This window comes from Sipha flava, unplaced genomic scaffold, assembly GCF_003268045.1.
Source record: "Sipha flava isolate LNK unplaced genomic scaffold, YSA_version1 241_pilon_pilon, whole genome shotgun sequence".
In the NCBI taxonomy this organism is placed as follows: domain Eukaryota; kingdom Metazoa; phylum Arthropoda; class Insecta; order Hemiptera; family Aphididae; genus Sipha; species Sipha flava.
This window is the reverse complement of record NW_020272889.1, coordinates 228,498-255,477: the sequence shown is the minus strand read 5'-3', so window position 1 is coordinate 255,477 and position 26,980 is coordinate 228,498. Positions and strand designations below refer to the sequence as shown.

General features: G+C 29.5%; 1 protein-coding gene across 1 annotated transcript; it reads left to right on the top strand.

The window, feature by feature from the left end:
• Nucleotides 1-1,773: 1,773 nt before the first annotated feature.
• On the top strand, nucleotides 1,774-26,379 carry LOC112684107. Its single transcript, XM_025555428.1, has 4 exons — nucleotides 1,774-2,094; nucleotides 24,399-24,566; nucleotides 25,490-25,606; nucleotides 25,734-26,379. The coding sequence occupies exons 1-4, from the start codon at nucleotides 1,939-1,941 to the stop codon at nucleotides 25,830-25,832; spliced, it is 540 nt and encodes a 179-aa protein (XP_025411213.1). The 5' UTR covers nucleotides 1,774-1,938; the 3' UTR covers nucleotides 25,833-26,379.
• Nucleotides 26,380-26,980: the final 601 nt, after the last annotated feature.

Genomic DNA, 26,980 nt, shown 5'->3' with positions numbered 1-26,980 from the left:
TATATTTTGTACGTACAAAATAAAATAGTACAATATATCACCAACGCGTTCTCTACTCTGTTTAATTTTATATCATGTATTGCCAATGTGTTCCTCGTGGATGTGGTCATTGTAATATCTCCAATTCCACGCGAAACTAAATGTGTTTAAATTATTAGTCTCATTGGTCTGAGTAATCGAAATTGAATTTTTTTTTAAATACCCACTTGAACATCTTAATTACCAAGTCAAAGTTATCAAAACATTTTAGTAAACTGCATGCGTCATGTAACATCTGGTATAAGGTGTTCCGGCGCATTTTAAACATATTCGTCGTGATTAAAAACTACAAAACATAGAATAAGGTTAGGTTAGCTACGGTAGAAAAACGAGGAAAATATGTCAAACAATATTTTTCAGAAATGGGATACAATTGTTGAAGCAGGTGTAACTTATTTGTTTTAAATTAGTCGTCATGTCATTATTTTTTTTATGGGGTTATTGCTCTATTTACAAAAGACATGTAAATACATTATATTAAATATTTGTCATCATTCTACAACTTTATGGTTCGGTACAGTATGTAGTTAATATGTTCATGCAATATACGAATAAATAATTGAAAATTTAATGATAAATTTAAAATCTATAAATAAACATAAAGCTCTTGTAGTGTATGTCTTGTTTTTTATGTAGGAAAAATCATCAGTTTATGTTGTAACATTAAAGTTTATGCGTTAATTTAAGAAAAATTTTTTTTTTATTTTTAATACTTTTATTGATCGTCTTATTTCCGTATAAGTATAAAAATATTTGTTAAAAAATAGTGAAAACATTTTAACTTCCCATCAGAAGGTCATAATGAAATATTGCCTGTATTAGATCTAATAATATTAATTTTACATGATCATTGTGCATATTTATAAACATAAAATATACTACAGAATAACATTTAAATTTACTTATACTGATTTTCATGAAATTTTAACTGTGAGTTTAGATACATTAGTTCAATTATTTAGTAAATATATTATTTATCATTAAAAAATGTAACATATAACGAAAATAACTGTTATTTTAAAATCTTTTTTACATTTTTGATCTATGGTTGACAGTAGTATATACAATTAGAACCGCTGAAACTTTATTAGTATATGACATTGATACATATATACAATTTGATTTCTTATTTAATATTATAGGATATTTAGACAAGACGTAGGATTCGACGTAGGTGGACGTTGTTATGTTAAGAATAACAAAAGAATATGTTTCATATGTTTCATATAAAATATATACATACATATATATGTATAAATATTATGACAAACCATAAGATAATAAACTCCCGTCGTCGAGTCATATAAAAATATTTTATTTATTATTAATATAATTATTTGCTTCTATACAAAGTGAGTAATCAGATTTAATTGTATGTACTCTGTATTAATACAGATATGCATTGAGTATAGTATTCAATTATATATACATACTATAGAAGACGATTTAAAATGTAAGTGATGGTAAATGCTGATAGAATGTTAAAATTGTTTCTAAGAACGTTCATCATTTGAAATCGCTCAAATGTTTTAAATGTTTTCAACGCATATAATTGAAAGAATTAATGAAAATATTGATGGTATCAATATAGATAGTCATATGGATAAAAAATAAAACGTAAAAAATAATTATATATGTATAGTCTGCAAGGAAAATAAAATACACAGATCACTTCGGTTACTCGGTTTCCCCTCTCTAAACGCCACACTACTATAATATCGTTTAGAAGCTGACCGGAGCTCCGCGTGAACCTTACTGAATAGTTCAATTCCAGTCAACATACGAGCAACGACGGGTTAATGTTATTCACTCATTCACAAAAAAATTATAAATAACTCAAGTTATAATAGTTTTACGTACTTATATTATTTTTCGAAAACAATAAATTCGAAAACAATTATGCCGGATACTGTCGTTACCGTACAAAATCCTGATTCCAGACCTGCAGGAAAACCTGGAGTGGAAAATGGAAACCTTAACAATTTTTTTTCCTGGGTGGAAATTAATTACAATTATTTCAAAACCATACCCGGAATATTGAAATTAGCGCAGTTGGTAAGTACTAAATTTTATAAAGATTTATACGTTTTAAACCGAATATTTCACATTCTGAAATATTTTAACGAGCCATTTTCAAATTTATAAATTTTTTTAAGAAAACCTTATATAGTGATCACATGTATTAACTATAACATTCCATTTTTTTTTTTTTTTTTTTGATTATCATCCTGAACACAAGACCTATCCCCTATTCTTTTGAAATTAAAATATGTTTATTGTTTTTGAAAGTCGTTTGAATAACAGTCGTAACTAATAAGCACTAATAACAATTCCCCTTAATTATACACACCTATACATACATTGGTCAGAATCATAATACTCCAGTCCAGAATGAATGTTAACTTGTATTACGCTCTAATGGTCAATTGGAGTGTTGGTGTAGATTGTCATCATATTCTATTTATAACTCGACATAAATTAGTGTAATATTTTTGTGAAAAAACCTGAGCAATCTAGTGAAATTATATCAAATTTAAATGATCTTAACGCTAAAATGAATGATTGAAGATCGTTTATTTCTAAGAACGTACACCAATAACTCTCACGTTTGGTAGTTATTGACTAAGAGGTATAATATAAAAATAACGAGATTTTAGATTTAAATATTCGAGTAACTTAGTAGTGACCGAGGATAAAAATTTAAATGTAAATTTATTATTAGAATAAATATTTAGTTAAATAGATTACGGTAATATGAAAAATGCTATCGTGGCTTGCATTACATTTTTGGTTTGTGAATTATAATGAGTCAATTTTACGTTATAAAAAACAAACAATAAACACGTTTTAAAATGATCAATCAGTACAATTTTCTTTTTTAATTTACAGTAGATTATTATTGAGTGTAATAATTTAACAATTCTACGTGTAGAAAATAACCACTGTAACTAAATGCATCAAACATTTCATATACTTCACTATAAACGTTACTAAATTCTTACTTTTCATTTTAGAAAAATTTGTTTAAGTGCGCGTATACATTTTAAAAAAAACACCCATTAGCCAAGCCCCACGCCACTACCATGGCATAATCTCATCAAAATATGTTTTAGCGTTCTTGGCGCACCTTATTTCTACAAGGTCACTATAATAACGTTTATTTTGTCACGTAAAAGGCAACGCTCAATTTTATTATTATGCTATATCGAACAAAATAACAATACACAAAAACGAAATTAATTGCTTACTTTTCCAAATAATAACGTGAATCACGTGTCCTGTCCCTTCGGCCAATCCTCGGTAATCAAGGAGAACATTGAAGACTGATAAACACACGTTAGACGCGTATTAATTGTTTAAAATCTTTAGACAGAGTTTTAAATATATATCATCTCGTTCTTGTCCGTTATAAAAAAAAAATAAAAACTGAAGTCACTGCGGCGTATCCACAGTTATACCGTTGTACGTCTTAAAATATACGACCTAGTTATAAATTTAGTTATTTACTCACATATAGAACTATTGATTGCACTAATTTAATACAGTTAATTATTACATCATTAGCATTAATTCAAAAACTTATCAGATTTAATTAATTTAGTCTGGAATTTAAACTGTTATTATTTATGACACTGCCACCAGTAGGCCTATAATGAAATAAAATGAATTAACTATGAGTGCGACTGAAAGAAACTCCATCAATCGGTTTACGTATATTATTTATACGGTTTACGTATAATCTCTGATATACGTGTTTTATTTTTAGACATACTCGTAAGTTTGTTTCCGAAAAAAATAATAATATTATATTGTCGTTAAAAATCTGCTAATAATTATAATTAGCCTCGCCACGCTCGAAGCATATAATTGTGTTTAAAAACTACACATAAGTTACATTAAGAAACTATCGAATACGATAGTCTAAGCTATTTTTTACTATGGCAGATAGTTATTTATTTATGATATTTTGATTCCTGTGTCAAATGACGTCAAAGATTTAATATTCAATGTTCATGCACATGCAAATTTCGATGGCCTACAGCGAACGACTTACTTCACGAAACAATTATAACAATAAAGCTTTGGGCCATCAAAAACCTGCTCGGTTCAGGAATGGAAGTTATATTATTTAAACGGAGTGCGGTAAAAAAAAAAAAAACTGTGGGTTAGATGTCGGGGTTCGGGGAAAACATTTATATATTATAAACATAAATAGATTATTGTGACACACTGGTGGTAACCCACGTGAAGAAAGAAAAAAGTTCACCCATATAATACACTATATTATAACTTGTAAATATGGAATATATACGTATGTGTACGCGATCGTTTTAACATTGTTACTCTATACTATTACTATCACATAAATGTAAAAGACTAAAAACGTTATTTCCTCCGCGTAATCTCATATATACAGTTAAAGAACTGTACATTTTTTTTTTACGTAATTGCTTATTCGAAGCTTTATTTAAACATCATTATTATATTTTTTATTTACATATTACATATTTACATATATGAAAAGGATACTTTATCTTAATATGCATAACTATATAACGTAACGCTATAATAATATTTTTTAAGTCTAAGAATGCTATTCATTATTATAAACACTTTGTCACGATTTGACATTATTTTGAATAAAAAATAAAAATTCATGAACTACAAAAAAAAAAAAAACCATGGTAAAATGAAAATAAACAGAAGACTTTCTTTCCCCAATTTCGTGTAATATATTTTCACGGCATTTTACATTTTAAATCTTGCACTTGCACGACGCACTCATCGAGTCATGCACAGATGCAGACACGTAAATAGATGCTTTTAATTTTCGGGGGGGGGGGGGGGGGTAAGTAATTAACCTAGTTCAATATTATTAGGACTTAGATGATATGCAATAAAGTGGTATATACCGTAAATCGTTACTACAATACATTTGGGGTTAAGATGGTTCACCCCTAATTACGTACAAGCAGTGAAGTATATGTATACTGTGCATGTTGCACAAATATAATATCTTTATGAAAACAATATTAATAATAATTTCATAATATTATACTGCAGAAGAACGAAACACGGACCAGTAAAACAATATTGGGCTACAAACAGCTGTACTCATATGTTTACCTTATGGTTTAGAAATCACGCGTAATCGGCTAATCCAGTATTTCCCCAATAAATGCACGTGCATGTATGCGCGTGCGTGGTATATTATGATACTTATAATGCGGTACGCATAAAGTAGGACGAATGACGACTACGATGGAACTCGCAACGGTGCTTTTGCGACTCCTACGCGCGCGCGTTGTTTTTCATTAATAAATACAAACCGTCGTCGCGTATTATGTACATTTTTTCCGCTTCCTGTTGAACGCAAACAGTCGTCTTGTCCTTCCGCCGACACACTCTGCGTTCGGCCGACCGGTGCACGTCGTACGATTGGACCTTAAACATCTTAATTGAACGATAATTAAACCAATTCTCGCTGGTTAATAAGCAATTTTAATAATGAGCCCCGGTGAATAATATACGATACACGCGGCGGATCACTTTGGGTCTCTTTTGTTTTTGACAAGTTTATTATTGTTATTATTATTTCAACGTGTCAAAATGAACTATATCGAAGTTCTAATAAGGCAGTTATGTCTATTAACGTATATTATTATACGTCTATTATTTTTTCCAACCGTAAAAACTCGTGAATTCATCGAAGTCGCTTCGGTGTAATTGTTTTTGTTGGTTTTTTTTGCTTTTTATTTGAAAACTTTCAACATAAACTTATACGCTTGTAGCTGAGGATTTTAAGTTTACATATTATATTGTACTCGTTTGCCTCCATGTGCCTCCATGCGGGCTAACATGTCATTTAATATTCTCCGAGAATATATTCGGTATAGGGGTCGTAAATTGATATGAATTTTGTAAAAAGAACAATGGAATTAATTTACAAGGTTAATAAAATTACATGTAATCGTTTACGTGTTTTATACGTTACAACTAATTGTTTTTCAAGTTTACTAGACCATATGAGGATTTCAATAATTAGCTGTTTTATAATCAACATTTTTTGAAATTATATTAGTTTTAATATCGATGTATTTAACAGGCTTTTTTCAACTATAACCTAACTAAATGTCAGAATATGAAGTTTAATGATTAAAAAATGTATAAGGTTTTGAAAAATAAACTAGGTTCTAGTGTGCAGTTATATATACCTACCTACCTACTGTTATATTAATGTTATTTTTAAACGATATTTTATTGATCGACGGTGACAATTGAGGCGGACAACGCTACAATGCTCCATCGTTTAATCGATGCAATTAAATTATTAAAATTTACTACGAGCACATGGCTGAATATAATATAAAAATTATATATATATATGGACGAGAAAAAATCTTTATAGGAAACAACTCAACAAATTGTGTGCCGTGTGCGAATGTATAATATGATATAGGTACACGTAGTATTTTGAAGGGAAGTAACATTGTTAACACAATAGCTCCTCAGTTCACGGTTTAAACATCGAAAAAGAAAAGTGTGTGTAACAGCTATCCATAGCTATTACACACGTATTTGTAATATTACACGTAGATTGCAATAAAAGTGGTTTTAGAAGAATACCAGGATAACGTCGGTGGAAAGTCGTCGCAGACTCGTAACTCGTCATACTAGAAAAAAATCTCCAATTAACCATTCTCTCATTTATATATACGTGTATAGATTTACCTTAGTACCTTGTACGTTGTAACGGCATTTTATTTACTGGTCCGTGACGGACCGTTGTGCACCGTGATTTTCCCGAACGTCTATATCTTACAAAATCACCATCTTAGTCGCAATGATATAGTGTTGATGTGCATAAGAAATGTGGTGGCAAAAGTCACATTAAACCAATTTGAAGTACGGCAAGTTCTTATAGGAGTCTGAGAGTAACGAAACGATATTTTTCAACCGTTTGTTTCGGGATGACTACATTTTTATATAATATTACGCAGGACTTGTAGCCGTATAGCTGCAGTGATATTTAATTAAACATCCTTTCCCCGACTACGGGGAATAATATTATCTTCATACGATGTTAATAATATTGTTGAAGTGATGTAGGAATGTTAATCTTTAAGACGGAACCGATGTACCATCGGCGTTTGATTTATATCTCCGTTAGTCGGTAATATTTTCGTAGTCTCCTCTGTTTGTAATCGCATTTATACGTTTTCGCTATCCCGTCAACATTATAAATTTCTAGAAAAAAAAAAAAAAACCCGTTGACGATTTATACGCGTGAAATAAATCCCCATCCGCCTGCACTAGTAATGTTCAAAACAATTCACGTTTACAAACACGAATCAACTACGTAGTCGAGTCGCGGTTGCGCATGCGATTGTCGACCCTGTCGATTGTCAGCTCCTTAAATTAAACGTTCCGCGTCTGCGAGCTGCTCACTTCTGGAAAACATAACATGTTGGACGGCGTGCTTATAGATTTATCATAACTTATTATTATACGTACGACGTATTGCGTTCGCGGAACCGATCGAGTCGAACGCAAGAAAAAGAAAAACTCTATCGAAACCGTTCGTCTCTCAACTGTGAAAACGATGTTCCCGTCGTAACCGTTGTGCCGGCGTGTACGAATAGTACGTAGAAAAAAAAAAAAAATTAGAAAACGCGGATGTAATCATCATCGTAGCCCGAAGGCGTCGTTTCGCCACGTCCTCCGTCTCGTTACGCGGTTCGACTTGGTCGCGAGCGTGCGTAAAACACCGCGCATCGGTAATGCGATTATCGCGTAAGAACAGCGCGTCCGATTTGCGCTGATGTCGCGGGCGTTAACCACGGAGACGCTCGTGCGCGCCAAACCGAAGTATATCCCCCGCCGACGGAAAACCTCCGATATCGCGTCGTCGTCCGTCTAATATCGATTCAAATTGTATTTGCCGTCGCAATTGTCCGCGAGATTTTTCTCGGCACGATTTGCGCCGATCCGCCTCACGTCGATTGTCAACGGCTAACAATTAAAAATATACATACATATTAATTGAATTTTAGTTTTTTGTAAGTAATACTGCAAGTGTTCAGAATAAGGCTAGGTTCACATGGACGCGCGTATAACCGTTCAGATGGCTGCGTGTCACGCGCGTTGTACGGGAATGTTCTAGTCAAAAACCATACTACTTAGTATAGTTAAAATTTTCATGAAGAATGAATGTGATAGATACTGTGTGCTTATTGCCCGTCCATCGAAGGATGATAAGATGCAGACAAATGACGGAAAGGAAATATTGGGTTCATCCTATTTTGAAAACAAGGCTTTCTTTAAGTCTTAGATTATTATTGCATTATATTTAGTGCTACATTATATCCTAAACCAATAGAGCACCATGACAAATTTTTCAACTACTTTGAAATGTCCATTAAATCATTTAACGACCTATTGGAGATGATTAAAGACTCTTTAGAAGCTGATGACAATGTCCCAGATGGCAGGGCTTTTTTTTTTATTTCATTAATTAACATATCTATTTCGATTTCCGTATTTAAAATAACACTTGTTTTCAAAAACCGTAGATGAGAATTCGACGGTTCGCATCGAAACGCGCGTGTCAACTGAACGGTCCGATGATGATATATGGAATTTCAATCCGCGGAGTCACGCGCGTGTTCGCGCGGAAATAGATTCTTGCGTCGTTATCGCGATCGACGCGCGTGTACGCGCGCCATGTGGACGACGAATAAGAAATCCGCGTATCTAAAAACGCGCGAAAAACTGGCGCGCGTCCACGTGAACCTAGACTAATCGGTATTCTCGAACGCGCATTCGAATCCCGATACCGTTAAACGGACCGCGTGTAAATAATATCAATCGCTCCATTATCCGTCGCCTCGCCGCCCGCGTGCATTACTGTCGCACGTTCGCATACCGGCATGCCGCGCGCGTTTTAATATGTTCTGCATCGAACGTTTTATTTATTCGGAATCGGAACACGTCCGCGAATCGGTTACGCTTTACCGTCGTAATATTGTTACCGCGTTGTTCGTATATGTGATCGGCATTTTTCACGAACCACCGTCGCTCTGTTCTCGTTCTTGACGCCGACGTCCTAATAATCGTGAACGGCAAACAGTCTTGGCGCAACAACGATCGCGACGCACTTCCACCGCTGTTACGCCATCTCGCAGGTCACAAACGGTCAGACACAATGCTTATTATTCGGACGAACAACCGTTTTTATTTCGTCGACGCTCAAACAATTTTTCGTGAATATCTCTTATTCCGCCATCTCGCTATACAACGCAGTTCTGTTAGCCGATATTTTTTTTTAAAATTTATCTATGCCGAGACCTGCGAGTACACCAAAACTTATTTAAAAAGAAATCCGAGTACACTTTGATTTATGTAGGTACGTTTTTAATTTTTCGACTTCCACGTCATTTTCCCGACTATTTCGTATCTTATTGTTACACCTATAACAGCTCGTTGTATTCTATTTACGCACAAATCAATCCGTCGTGTATTTAAGTCTATTAAAGTAGAATTCGTCGCGACGAATTGTGTACTTTTAATGTACCTACTTGTAGTTGTATACTACAATTGAAAATATATTTTGTCAATTTTTTTAATTTATAATACATTTTTTTGTATGCTAATATTTTCATTAACTCGATTAGTTATACATTGGTGGAATTATGTATTTTCACTAGATTTACACTTCCTCGATTGTTGGTAAGATTCGAGAGAAACCTCGTGATCCCTTGACTCTGGAGGTTATTAATCCTAATGACCTAATCCCGGAGCGGCAGCATAGCAGGAATACGTAGTACTTCATGTACGTTGGGCCCTGGTCTCAAAGCGTGAGAGTCTCTTTCTTTCGCGTTATATTTTTATGAAAAATCAAATAATTGAAATTTAACGTACAAATAATAATATTATGTAAAAAAAAAATATGAAGTGTGATTGACAGTAGTTGTCAGCATCGCGTATACAGTAAAAACGCGGTATTCATTTTGTACCACCACACAGTACGCGGCTGTTTTTCTACAGATTTCGTCTCGCCAACAATCTTTCCATTTGATATGCATGTATAATTGGCTCGCGGAGTGTGGTTTGATTATTATTCAACCACGAATTGTTCATGTATTGGGTCATGTGTCTATTATAACAGTACAGGAAATACTTCAGCAATTGTTAAGAAACTGTTCCGACTATTCTATTACGATTTGTGAGATAAACCATATTATACACTGGCATTATAATTACTTAAGAAATACATTTTTAATTCGTTTTATTTAACCTACCTCAGTGATTCCAGAAGATAGAATACAATATTACATTAACAGTTTGTAGTTGTATAATCCTGCAATACGACATACATTTTTGTTGTATTCGTGTCAAGTCAATAAGCAGAGCCGGCCCAAGCAAAAACAGAGCACTAGACAAAATCATATTTTGCCACCTCAAAAAAAAAAAAAAAAAATAAGCTTTTATTTTGACTTAGCCCCTCCCCTATTTTTTATATGACATATCTACATAAAAAAAATTGTAATTTTTTATTTTATGTATAAAATTATACGTAGAAAGACTTAAAAATAATTTCTATCTAGATTACTATAGCGGCTATCGGAAATCGCGGAAGTGATTGTGTGGTTATTTATATTTTTGAAATAATTGAAAACCCTCAGCGTAGGCCGTAATATGAAGTAATATAATAACTTTAGCCAATATTATTGTATTATATAGTTAAGTGGTTTTCACGAATGAATTCATTTAAATATTTTTCTAACACCAATCGAACTAAAAAAAATGTACGAGTCAATTTTGGAAAATGCTACTACTATTAAAGTGCCGCTCTAGGCAGGTGCCTTGCTCGCCTATACCTTGAGCCGGCCCTGTCAATAAGTCATCATGTGTTCGTGCATTTTCTTTCTTCAAATATTTCTTAACATTTATATACATATAGGTGTACAATGATTAATATTTAATTGTTGACATATCTTATCAAATTATAAATACAGATCTAAATAATCTTAATTTATTTTTATATCTAAAATCAGAGATTAAGTATTTATGGCCATTAAATATCAGTTTAGCCTAGCTATTGTTTTAAAGATTTGACACCGCATAGTTAGTACAACATTCAGTAAACGGATATCGTAGTGATACACCAAAATCGAGGTGATTATTTACTATCCTTTTTTTATATGTTTAAAAAACCCAAACATTTAGTTATTAAAAAACATTAGAGAATATAACAAAAATATATACACTTAAAAGTTATTTTCCTTCTTTTCGTTTATAAAACCATCCATTAGATTAAAAAATAAAATTTAAGTAAAATACTATGTAATTTAGATGTTTGTTTTTCTGTAGGTGGTAACACAATAATAACCACTTCATGTTAAATTAACATTTAGAATTCTAAATACTCATAATATGGCATACACTTGTATTTTTTAAGATCTCTAAACCAGTGAAAAAGCAGTAAGTCTTGTAATTTATTTCATAAAAGTATGAAATATTTTTTTGCGTCTTATATTTTTATTTGGCATTATCTAAGATTATAAAAATCAAATGAATATGCAAAATTCATTAGTTGTGAATTTATTTTTATTTGGATTACATTTTGTAATGCTACCGTTTGAAAGTAATATATATTAAAATTGATAATTATAATAATTTATATTATGTAATTTGATTCTAGTTTTTATGTTCTACTCTTTGCTAAATACTAAATACTAAATACTAATTTTCAAAATTTGAATTTATGAAAATTTTAATATCTAAAACATGTTTAACTCTATATTATCATCTAAAATTTATAAGACGTTAGATTAATTATTTTACTTCAAACCAAAGTTATATAAAAATATTATATAATAAATAATGATGACCAAAATAAATTTAAATCCATAAAAACATAATTTCATTTTTGTAACTATAAAACGAAGTACTATTGAATGTTTTTGTTTCTGTAAAATTGAATTTCAGTAAGTTATACTTATTGGAAACACTTCTAGTGTCTATTCAGGTTTTTATTGAAAGTGTAATAAAATCTATTTTTTAATTTTTGGCAGAATTTCTGTGTGCTAGAGGATTGTATTTTTTTAATGTTTGACTTTTTTATAATTACAGATAGTTAATGTTTATCCAGCTTTTAATAACCTTTAAAATCGATGCTCTTTGCCGAACACTATCAACCACTATGCTGTTTCTCTTTTTTAATAATCTGATTTATAGCTTAATGTTATTGCTATTTTTAATTTTCATTCCTCAATAATTATAATAATTAAGTACTGTATGGTGTATAATAATATTGGGATTTAAATTTTAAATGTTGAACAATATGAGACTTATTAATTCTCATGCATTAGATTTTAATTTAGGTTTACAATATATAATTTATAAAAGAATTAATGAATTGAAACAGTTATGAATGTTTCATTATTATATTTGATTAAAGATATCGCAATTAAAAACACCTTGCTTAATGGCAGTATTAATTTTAGATTAATAACTTAGCATATTATAGGTTACTGCTTGCATTTATTTTTTTTAAAAAAAAAAACACGTTGAATGCTAATTTCTTGTTATAATTTTATGTGAACTACGATTCACTGAATAAAATCTGAATGTTACGATTTATTTACGTTAAATACGATACCCCTTTTACGTTTATCCATATATGTATGTTTATATGAAAAAAATTGCATTTATTCTTGTTTATTACATCGACCATCTTCCCCGAAACATGATTAGAAATAAAATATTTATTCTTAGCCAACTGGCAACTGCGTTAAAAAAAAAAATAAAAAATTTAAAATTTAAATGTGGAACCCATGTGTATACGGCTAAAACCATCATGATTTTATTGAAATATATTTTAACCCACAATAACTTGTTACGCGAAACTGTTCGTGTACAGTTTCAGTATAATTCGTATGTATATACTTGTGCATTACGTATTATTCATTGCGTACTGTATTCCAGTCGGAATCGGCCCCTATGAATGTTACATATAATTTAATACCGTCCGAATTTTATACTTGGTATCGCTTTCGCGTTTCATGGATATTTTCACATTCAGATAGTATACCATTTGAAACTGCTATTGCACTTTTGCTGTAGGTATATAATATGCGGGATTTTTCAAATAATATGTGACAAACTAACTTTTTTTTTTTCTAAAAAAAATAAAATCATCATTCCAGTCGTTTTATTATTGAGTATAGTAAATGTACAGTGATGAATTCACGTTTAAATACATAACATTATATGGTCGTATAAGACGAACAGTCCATAAATAAATATTTATAAAAATATATACCACACAATAATGAAAGTAATAAATAAACAGCTGTAGTGCCTATATTTCTGCAATAATTGCATTAACGTATATTATTGTATTGCACTTATTATTTCATGTATTAAAAATATAGCTACAATAAAGTAATGTACACGAGTAAGATTAATTTACTTATTTCAAATCGACTGCTTAATATTTTGCATAACAGTTGTTGCAGTTTACGAAAATCGAGTACACGCACGATAGATACAAATGCAGATTTGCATAAATATTTCCATATTAGTAATACTATTCGAAAATCCTAGAGCGAATACTTGTATTAGTTTATAAAATATTCTAGTACTTACTGAAATACGAATATTATTGCTCAGGGGCGGTAAGACCGGTGAGAGCGAGTATAAAAATATACTTATTATATCTACGACTTTGTAGCAATAATTATTTGGAAAATATAAAATACATGTGACGTTTATATGATACATTAATGGAATAAATCTGAAATTCATTACCTATACTCTGACGAATACCGTAGTTTCGACGCGCGCAATGCAAAAGAGATTATAGGTGATGGTAGTGGTAGTATACAAGCGATTATTAATTAGTATTTTATTAAAAAACATATCACTCGATCACCATATCCTAATCGAGAAATTATTATTAACTATAGTAGATTTATGATATTTTAAACACAAAAAATATGCACATATTTTATTTTGTATGCTTATATTTGTTTGCGCTTAATTTTAAAATAATTTTTGTACGTTTTTATACGGTAGGTATAACAAAACATTTAAGAAGGTAATTTTCAAAGTACAAATACACTTTTAAATTGTCAAAACTTATAATACTTTTTTAAGTGCAATAAAATCTGTCGTTAAAAGATACTTCACTATAATAAGCATTTTGAAACATCATACCACAAACATTTATTTCAGTTTTATTTTTAAAAAATTCAAACCGGGGGATTTGAAATTCTTGAATGACCGAAAAATTATTTGTACTAATTAGATATTTATTTGATGATTGTTTATAAATATTTATGGTGTTTTTGTTTAGAAACAGGCGTGGATAAAATGGTGAGGAAGCTATGGGGACTGAAGTCCCCTCCACTTTAGGTACTAAAAATATTTCAAAAGTACTTTAATATCCAGTTTATTAATTAAAATATAGAAGAACAATACTATACTTATAACATATTATATTATATTATTGCTTATTGACATTTGGGAGTGATTGATAATTATATAATTCTTAATCGACTTAATCATAGCGGTTGGTTTGAAAAAAAATATGTCTGGTAGAAATAATAGTGCTCAAGTACCTATTTAAAAAAAAAACAGCTTTTGATAGTTTATACACATTGCTTCAATCACAAATTTCATTTATTTATTTCTAAAAGGTATTAAATACAAGCTATTAGAAATAAGGTTACCTCTGTATCTGTCTATTTATTTAAAAACAAGGTTCAATGAAAACCTTCGAGAAGCAATTTCTTTAAAAGGATTGATACCATCATACATTGATAAATATGATAAATAAAATATTAATAAATCTGCGATGATACGAGTATATAGTGAAGAATTGGTTAGGCCAAGAAACGGATATAAAATTAGAAATATCAATCTGGATGAATAAATGGACTAATATTCAAACCATGAAACCAGATACAGGGATTTAAAAACACTGTGATGAATTTTTTCCTATTATAAAATCATTATTAAATGTATTTGTTACTATACCAGTTACCACAGCTAGTGCTGAAAGAAGTTTTTCGTCATTAAAACATTTAAAAAATGTGAACCATGCTGGATTACCCATTAGGCAGAGTAGGTTCTCGCCTTAGGACCTCACTCATTTAAGGAGTCCAGTGAAAACGAAAAACTATATTTTTTTTATTTAATAATCCTGTATTTTATTTACGAATTCACGGGACATTAGTCATTCTGAAATATAATATATATTAAGTTGTAGATGTTATATGCAGTAATAATAATAAAATTATTTTGAAAAAAATAAAAATAATAATTAATTAATTTTTCGTGCAAATAAAAATGTAATAAACATGATTTTATTTATTAGTAATAATTGGTTATTATTAAAGCTTTTTATTTTAATTATTGGATAGTAATATTAAAGATGTATGTACAAAATAATTTTATAGGGCCCAAAATTATAATTGCCTAGGGGCCCACAAATGTTTAATCCGGCACTGATCATGGGTCAGGAGCATTTGGACGGCTAACTGTTTTAAACAATTATAAACAAATACCTACACGTAAATATTTATTAAGTAATATATTTAAGTAAATAAATTTGCTAATAAACTGTGAATTTTTTCAAATACTACATATTTTGCACTTTTACATATGTTATTATTTAATGTATGCAACAATAGGTAATTTTATTATTATATTATAATATGAATTTATGATTATTATTTTATTCACTTTAAAAACTTAAGCTTAAAGCCTATGATTTTATGTACATAAAGTAAATTTTTTCATCCATCCTCCTCTTCTTTAATTTCTAGATCCACGCCTGTATATAATGATCATATTCGATTTAAAGAAAACAAAATTAAACAAATAAAATAGACTTTAGAAATATTTAACAAAAAAAATATTACAAAATTTTATTAAAATATTAACTTTTATGTTTTAGTCGTAATATTAAGAAATTTAAGATATTTGTGTCCTAGTGTCTGATACACTAAATCAGCAAATTATTATATAAGTATGTAAAAACAGAATTATATAAAGATTTTTTTAATTTATTTTTGAATGTATAGCTTTTTGTAAAAAAAAAACAATCATAATATAATGTAAATTATAATAATATAAAAACAGTAAACATTATTTGTGCAACAATACAATAAGTAATCAATAAAATTATTGACATTATTAAGTTTGAATAAAATGAAAAACGATTAAATTCTATTGTAATAGTCCCAAAACGTTTTCTACCATTGTTATAATATTATGTTGTGGTCGTATCGTCCGTAAACAAACACATATTTAATAAAAACCATTTTTTTCTGGGCAAAATATTATAAAAATCACATTGTGAAGTGCGTACTATTCCAGTAGAATATACGTCTAACACGGGAACAAAAAGAAAAATATTCTTTTCAATTAACATATTATATTAATAAGTTATAATTAATTTCTATAAGACGCGTTTTCAAAAAAAATGTAATGTGTTGTATTCAGTGACTGAATATTACTGAAGCGTAAAAAAAAATGTAACAAAAAACAATGAATTTACTGACATAATATTGATTTTTTATCGGGTTCTCTTTATATAGTTTGGCGAGTATATTATACAGTTCTTTTCTTTACTTGTGAAATCTATTTCCTGATAATTAAACCCACGGAACGACGTTTTCTCCAGTTTATTCTCACAAAGAGAAATTTAACAATAACACAAAAAAAAAAAACAACTCGTCAACAAAATAAATAAAGAGACGATATAAATCGTGTTTTCCGCAAGAAAAAATGTCATGAGAGCGTAGGCCGGAAACTTGAAACGTTTTTCTATTAAAATTATAATGCATGATAATTAACGAGTTATAAGAATCGTCATGAACCAGAGATGAGCATCAATATGTATATAATATAATATACTATGCATAGTGTATACGCACAAGTATATTAAATAAGTTTATTATAAAAACTGAACATATTATCTAACATAGCTAATCGGTGTTTTTTAAATCAAAATCTCGCATTTATATATATGAATCTGAAGTACTACCAAAATATGTGATATCATTACACAAAACTTCTTAAACAGTCATTATCAATTTCATAGCAGTATTTTTTCATCTTATTTCAAACATGTATTCTTTATATTTTATTTTAAAATTTGTATTTGTCTTACCTTTATAAAATGCATTACAAAGTAATAACTTAAATGCAATTGTAATACATTTTATTCAAATTTAGAATTTAATAAAATAGAGTTTACGGATTAGGGGTATGTGTTGGCAAGGACCCCCACAAGTTTATTTGACCTAAAAATTATCTGCAACACTGTAAACAGCCTAATTAAAACCACTACTCTCAAATCCTACCCTAAGATCCTAAACAACTCCTAAAAAGGAACTGGCCTCGCTATCTATTATAATTAAAAAAAAAATTGATAGTTAATTATTAATCTGAATACAGATTGTAAGTTTTAAATAAAAAAATAAAAATAAATTAATAAATAACAATCAAAGAGGGTGTTTTTAATGGGTTTGTTCCTCCAATCACATGGTTCATATTAATTTCTTATATACATTATTCATTATATTTACTTATTGTTCTATATTGAATAGATTGTACATTTTTCTTTAATATAAAAGAAAATATTTGTTAATTAAAATCTTAATTTTGTTGTCTTTAAATGGTATATAATGGTATATAAAATTATAGCACTAAATAACTGCAATCAGTGGCGCCGAACACGTATGGTAAGTGGGGTAAATACCTCAGAACTCTTTTAGGTGATGGATAGAGGAATAACTTAATGAGTGCTAGATATATTATCATTGTATAAAAAAATATTCTATAATATTTTTTATTTACTATATAGTAAATACTAGTAGTTAACAGGTATACAATAGTTGGTGTTTATGAGTTTTTGGTGAGTGGGTGAGTACTCATACTCGTAAGTAGGATTGACCACAGTGATATAAAAAAGGGTCGGTGCCACTGACTGCAATAAAAAAGCCCTTGTATCGAGTATTTAGTAAATGCTGCGTAATGTAATAAGATAAATTTAGTGTAATGAACCATTCGCACAGCGTTAAGTGCTCATCGTTAAAATCGTCTTGTTCCCCGCGCATCTATGGGTGCGGTTAATCTGCAATAATACAATCATTAACTACAATGCAACAATATGGTCGATATGGCTTGTCAGGTGCGTCCGCAAGCCCATTTACGGAACTATTCAATTATACTACAGTATTCATATTTGCTGCATATGCAAAGAGGTCGTGTGATTCGTGATGCAAAAACTACATAACGCACACATTGAGTACCAATTACCATCTGAGTACGGTCACAATAAACGTGTGATCCGAATAATTGATTTTACGACATTATTTACATAAAATATAGACATTATCTTATAGCATTAGTAGTGTAATATAATAAGTGTTGGCACAACCTCAGATTTGGGCACCGTAAGCCCAAATAAGTCTAATCATAGATTTGTGTATTAGGAGTATATTTTTTTACAAAAAGGCTCGTATTTAATAATTTTTTTTTTTTGCTTTGAGAGAGGGAGAGGATCAGGTAAGTCTTTTATTTAAAACAATACCAAGATATTTGACATGTGTTTGTGAGGGAATTGCAACTCGTTGGAATTTTTGTTAACAGTGAAAGGAGTATGTATGGTCTTATCGACGTTTATTTTAATTTTTAATTTTAGTGAACAATTTTCATTTAGGTTTAAATGATGATGAAGTGCTAGAGATGCTACAACGGGATAAATATTAGAGGATAGTACTCAGGTAGCTAGAATGATGTCGGTTTGGGGAACATCGGACTTAAATATATTGAAAAAATCAGGAAACAAATTATTTCCTTAGGAGATTCCACTATGGATATGAAAAAGGGAAGATAATTAATTTCCTTGGCGCACAAAAAATGAACGGTTTTCTAAGTATAAGTGAATTATTAGGTAAAGATAATCTGGTAGAAAAAGTTATAGCTTGAAAAGCAGGCCATCATGCAAAATTCAGTCGAAAACTTGCTCTATGTTCAGGAAAACTCTTGAACAATATTTTTTTGTTTTCGAATGAGAAATCGATTTTATCAACTAGCCTATTGGATTGTGGACTGGTTAGTCCGGAAACCGAATTGTGCATTGATAATGATGTTTTGTGATTTTACTATAGGTTTAAACCTTCTAAAAACGATTTTTTTTCAATTAAGCTGGCGAGTATAGGAAGTAGACTTAGAGGTCTATAATGAAGGGTTAGGTTGATGGGTTTAATTGGTTGATGTATAAATATAATTGTAGATAATTTCCATGTTACAGATATGTAGGATAGTCACAAGTTGTAACTTACAACATGGTTGTGATTTCATATGGTAATAAAGTGTTGGGATGAGACGTGAATATGTCAGAGAAATATTTGTAATACAATAGTAATAAATAAAAATTATTATTTTACCTATCTATCTTTGACGGACGTGTCTTGTGCAGTATTTCGGTCAAAAGTGTACGTCCACGTACGCATGTTGTCATCGAATTGCAATTGTTATTAAAATGTTCAGTATCTTCATGCGTATTATTTATACAGTGAACAAATATATATTTATTTGATACAAATATAACTGTTATAAATCTATCAGTGGTGTGTAATTTTATTTGTAATCTAATATTGTCGGGGTTTTAATAAAATAAGAAAATATGGAAGAAAGAACATTATTTTTAATGTCAATTCGGTCGATTCTGCTGTTCGCGAGACTGTGGGTAAACACAACATAATCTAATACATATGTATACAACAAACCAGTGCTGGATCTAGAGGGGGCAAGTGGGTATGCTTGACCTGGGCACTGTTGGTATAGGGACGCTCTTGAGTTGACGACAAATACTTGTATAGTATACATTTATTGAGCTAGTATAAAAAGGGTATATTAAAAAGGTGTATATCTATTGTGCCGGTAAAACAATTATACAGTACAAATAAAAATCATAATGGCTAAAAACAAAAATTAAAATTAAAATCAAACTTATCATTCTCCATACTTGGTATTAACACTAATAGTATATTATATATATATTTACACTAATCCTACACATTTTAAAAAGGTCTTAGGTCTTATTAGTTATGTCTATTTTACTATTTATTTTTTTGTCATAAATGTAGAATTTGGTCTATTTGTGATAACTAAGAGAATACGTATTATGATTGTTGCGTTACATTATTTTTAAAACTTCATAAAAAACAAAAATATTTGGATAGGGAGAGTAAAAATATTTCCCAAACGCTGAGTGAAATGCCTCACAAGCATTTGTTGTTCTTTCGCCTGATAATATTATATAACATATTATATTACACGATGACTAAAGATACGGGGACAAAATGCATTTTCATCAATATATGTATCAATGAGGTAATCACAAAATGTATTAACTCTAATATCGATCGGTGCAATATCTATTGCATTGTATGCCTGTAAATTATACTCTTTTTATACCGGTGCAATAGATGTATACCTTTTTTCCATCCCATAATTTTTCTTCCTTTACCTGCGATTTTCGGCGCAATTGATATAAAGCCGTGAATTCCATCTATGTAAGGGTACTGCGTTTTTACTAGCCCCGGGCGTCAGATTTCCTAGATCCGGCACTGCAATGGGTAGCTGGTGTTTTGTGCTTAGCGCGAACGGTACTTTATTATAATAATTTTTTGAACCACGGCAATAGAACAAAAAAATAATAATAATAATAAAAATCGGTGACAAAAATAATATTACGTGTAAAAATAATGATTGGTCAGTATATGTATGTACATACGAGTACACTCTGGTACATAATGCACGTACGCGCATTATAAGCTTTATTCTTCAGGTCCTGCGGCAGTGCATTTTATAAGGAATTTTCACTGAACGACAAAAAATGTTTTTCTCAAAATAGTCAATATAATACCATAGTACGATTATAATATTACACGTTTGTTTCGCATTATGTCGCCCAATCTTTCAAAATATTGTCGACAGAGTATAATCACTGGGCGACATTTGTGTCGCCTAGTTAACTAGTTAAAAAATGCACTGTCCTGCGGTACACGTATTACATATCATAACCTATACATAGGTAACAATTAACTATAGTAGACATGTTGAGGCTTGATAAAACGACTAAGCGGTCACAATTTTACAATGATACATCGGGAAATAGTCGACAAATATGTATACTATATTGGATCGTGTGGTCCTTCGAATTCTCGAACATTCAACATATGTGTTTATGCTGAGCTTAACGCATTGATATTGTTCTATAAATATATACATACAGTAACGCCATTTCTGTTTATTTTAAAATTGTGCCAAATGTTAAGGCAGGCCAATTTTCTTCAATGTCTATTTCAAAATATGTCAACGTCACTACGAAAAAATTAACAATTGATACTTTCGTTAAATGATATATCACACAAATAAGTTAATGCTGTTTCTAATATGTAAGAAAATTCAATATGTATTTTCTTCTACTTATTAGGGTGTATAATATGTATACATATATAATACATTGTATATATTATATATGTAGATAATGTGTCAATAGAGTATGTTTACGTGTTATTGTATTACTTTGCATTACTTTATTTTTTTATTGGTATAATTATTTTACCAATATTATATTTATAACTTATTTTATAAAACAAAATAAATACCATTGTCTTGGATCCATTGTGATTAATATATCAAATAGTGTTGACCGCACCCCCGGCAAAACTGCAGAAGACAATTTAACTTTATTTAAAATCGATTTGGAAGTATGTTTTTAAATATAGATAAATCAAGGTAATTCCCGTGCACATCATATATACAATACATACATTTTCATTAGTTAAAGTTTGTCAAAAAAGTTTCGGTTGCTAGTATTAAATTCCTTACGCATGCGCAACAGTTGTCGAACAACTTAACCGCAGGGTACTCGTGAGTTATGATTTATTACTGACGGAATAGAATATAAAACACCTCCTATTAGAACTTATTAGTGTACTTGTACGAAGTAAACATGCATCGCAGTCATTGAATTAAATACCAGACCGTTATTTACATTCTTGTAATATATGCCGTGCCGTATTAGAATAATAACAATTCTCCGGAAAAAAACACATAACATGTAAAATGATAAGAATCCTGCATTTTTAACTACAATGAACTCTTCTTAATAACGAATTTTTTAAATTCCTCCGTAACAGTTCACAATTTAGAGGTTCTATTGATGTAGGTTAACAATTGTATATAAATTATAATAATGGTATTATTATATATTTAATATAATCCATAGCATTCTAGAAATGGAAAATTAATCAACAGATGTAGAATATAAGGGTTTTTTATCGTATTAACCTCTACATTATATTTTTATTATTATTATTACGTATTGATATAAATAGGTAGGAAAACTCCATAAAACACTAGAATATGAATATATATCATACTTGTCCGGTGTACGAGCAAAATAACATATCAAGTATAGAATATTATAAAAATTATAACATGTAATTTATAACTGTTGTGTTAAGCACATTAGTGCATTATAAATAGTTATTATTAGCTTGCGTTTTCGTCTTTCGGATATACAAATATGAAATGTTATATGACAATGTTATGGGTGTTTGTCTGCGAACACATGTACCAGACGAGAATTCGTTGGTTTTCATGGTCAACCCCTGTGTAACCATGCGTGGGTATAATATGATGTAGTGGTACCAGCCATATATATTAACAAAAATAATAAGTAGGTAACCTTCAGTTTTTTTTATTTTACACTTATGGATGAACTAGTAGATTACCATCATTATTGTAGATTATCAATTTCGACAATAACTATTATAGTATATACTATATAACTATATATGTATAATACATATATCATAGGCGTGGGCGGTCAATTGGGTAATATTATATATTGAAGTATATTGGAACACCGACGATCATTCGAATAATATAAAAGCATTCAATAATAAAAATAAGTTCAATATACCCAATGCAATATAACTCCTATGGCGCGTGATGAATATTTATATATTTGTTAATTTGTGTAAATTTGTACTGTATGCATACCTTAAATCAGCGATTGATAACGTTACAGGGATAATATTTTGAAACATTATTAAATTTAATTTAATTAATCTTTAACTACATTTTAGTGTTGACTAGAAACGGGACAAAATTATTGATTTTAGAGCAAAGCAAAATTAAGATATGGCACATACAGTTATAGCTAATTATTTTACAATAAAATAATATTATCATATATATATATATATTATATATTATCATCCCCCAATTGACTGAAGTTAATACACTACCATACAAAGATACATCATAAATAATCAACCAAATATCAATCCAACAATGACAATCCTAATGGAATAACGTAACTAATAACAAATTAAAAAATACAAAAAAAAAAAAAACAGTTAAAAAATGGTAAACATCCATCAACACAACCCGTAAAGTAGACACTATTACTACAAGAATTAGAATAGATTATACACACCTCAACCATTCTCACCTTTTTACCCACGAGGAACGTGCCAATATTATAATTAACCACTATCAATTGAACACCTGACCCTCAACTGTTCAAACTACCAAGAAAAACAAAGTATCTCAACCACCCTACCAACACGGAGCAAACACTGATTCCATTTACAATTTTTTTTACAACGCCGCTAAGCTTACAAATCTAATTAATGCTATCTTTATGTAAATATGTATATAAATAATATTAAGTAAGTCTATGTTAAATTAAAAGCTAATGATCCAGATGTTGAAGCTTTTTCTTAATAAAAAATAAAAATATTATTATACAAACATTTTAAATTGAAAACTGAATAAAATATTAAATGTAACTTAATAGTTAATTTTAAAACTATTATTAATATACTTAAAGCATATCATCCTATAATAGCTGTTATGCGTAGGTATTCAAGTAGTTATTATGTAATACCTATCTTAGTATCAAAAAGAAAATAGTAATAATGTAAGTAGGAATAAAAGTAGATAGAAAAAAGAGTAAAAGGTCTAAAAAAAAATAGTTGTAGATGTTTGTTGGACCAGAGTGATACTATAACAGTATTAATGCGAGAAGTAAGAATAAGTTGTACCTAAATATGGAGGACCGTAATAAAACGTAAATGGAAGTTGAAGACGAGGGATAATATTACTATCCCAATCCCTCAATTCCAATAATATTTGAAGAATATATAATAATAATATAATAGACTGCAAGAGGAAAAATTTATTGTATCCATGTTATAATACGAATATACTGCCAATATTTAAACGGCCCTAATGATTTCATATAATTTTTTCAGATAATCGGAATAGTTTGTCTAGCACTTGCTTCGCCGGCCAGGTTACCTGGAACCAATTGGTTCTTGTTCGTGGTCATCATCAGTTTCATTGCAACCGCCATTTGGTCGTTCGTATACTTGCTTTCCATCCGGGAGGCCATAAACTTCCCCATCAACTGGGTGCTCACGGTAAAGTAAATTTATGATGAAATAATTTTACATTGGCGTCATTTCAGTATATATATAACGTTCTGGAATTCGAAATTCATTTTTAGCTTTGGACGAAAATATGTGTAGTTTAATAAAATGATTGAAAACTACTATATAAAACTAACTTATATAACTTGGAAGCTACTATATAAAATATGACAAAGAAAATTCCAAAATAACAATTCTTAGATAAGTCCTAATTTAAATCGCACATACATACATTTCAGGTAGTGCCTACAATACTTTTAAGCCCTATCTTAATAAAATGTGTAGATATACTTAATAAATTATAATTTATAAATAATTAAATTTGCTGTAATGTTTTTTTTTTTTTTTAGACAAAAGCAAATTAAACTAAAAAAAAATTATAATTAAATAAACATAACTTTATTTTTATTGTGATATATTAGCCGAATATTATATTTTTTAGATAACCAATTATTTATAATTTGTACTTATGTAGTCAATTTGCAAGAAAATGTAGAACATTTTGTTTTATTTTTTCTACTACGAAACATAATTTATTTATAACCAAATATTTTAGAATAAATTATATTTAATTTGAGCAATATCAATTTAAATACGGGCTCATACAACTTATAAACAACATATAAACTTAAATTATAAAGCCCCATGAAACATTTCAGAGGGTACCCGAACACACGCGGTACCCTACTTGCGCACGCCTATGATTGATGTAAGAATGATCTATTTGTATGGTATTTGTTATACACATAATATTCGTGCAGTAGTATCGATTAAATAGTTTTATACTAGTATTATAGTAATGTATGGCGTATTAAAGATACTTATTGGGACGTTTTGTACACGTCTACATGCGTCATTGTAAATGAAAATTTTATACATGTCCAACTAAAATCTTTGGGTATTTTTTTTTCCAGGAATTTTTCAACACTCTCCTGTTGACCGTGCTGTACACGATCGCGTTTATCGTACAACTATCGGCTTGGTCCAGACCGTACCACTCGTACTACAAGAACCCGAACATAGCAGCCGGGGTGAGTTCAAGCTAGATGTAAAATATTCATATAAATAAATAATACATACGATCTTGTCATAATTATTACATTCACGTGGATACGTGAACGTTGACTAATTATTACCGTACGATTTGTTTGCGCATAGTTATTTGGAATCATCAACGCAGCCGTATACGCGACAGGTGTGTATCTGATATTTAAAGATTGGAAAACATCAAAAGCCGCTCCCGTTCAACAGCAATAATTTGATTACAATATCAATAATATTAATACACTTATAAAAAAACACTCCTGCCTACGCATTTTTTCGTACGTCTTGTTCGTATAATAATTTTACATTTTAAACATAATATAGTATTTCGTAGAAATATATTTGTATATTAGACATACTATATTACATTACTATACGCTACGTTTGATATTTTTTCTCGTATACCGATTTCAGCCAGGAAATAAGTCGTAAATATCATGACAAAATAAATGAAATATTTATTTTGTGACGATAAGTGTAGATAAGCGTAGATAATATAACATAAAAAATTGTATTCCAGTAAATATTTTAGGGATTGCACCTAATGGCGGGTTTTGATAACCAGCTGCTAAATTATAATATTTACACTGATAACTTACCATGAGTAATATGTGCTTCTATGAACCGTTTATATTATGCATAATATTAAGCATACGCTGGTTAGTATATATATACAAATATAACGAAAATCATGTTAGTTATCAAGCTTTAAACTGACAATAACTCCTGAAATGTAAATCAATACATTGATATATAATAATAAAAAAACCCTAATCGAATTACTATGTTTTTGAAATTCGAGTTCTAATGTCGAAATTCTAAGACATAGTATTACATAAGTATCCAATGACGGTACTACCTTTTATGTATTTATACTGCTGTTCCATTAATTTTACGTTGTAATAATATTTTAATAGTAAACATTTTGTTTTCAAACTCAAGTTTTATTTATTATTATAATATGTAAACGCAATAAAAATATTTTAAGCAGATTATAAGACACAAACCTACATCGGTAATGTTATTAACATTGAACGATAATTTATAAATTATTTGTAAATACATATTTATATTTTTGTTAATCATTAATAGTAATATGCTTTTAAGCTTTTATATATTTTGTTGTATAAATATATATTATTAGAGCAAAAAAAAAATTTTTTAATTATCTAATCATATTTGTTAATTATATATTAAGTTATTGTACATTGTTATATCATAAAAAGTTAATTGAAATATTTTTATTTTTTGTACTTTATGTTATTAAAACTATATTTAACTTATAGTATGATGAATGCACGAGTTACTTTTGAGTTAACGACATATAATACGTACCTATTATGTATTTATTTTTACATTAC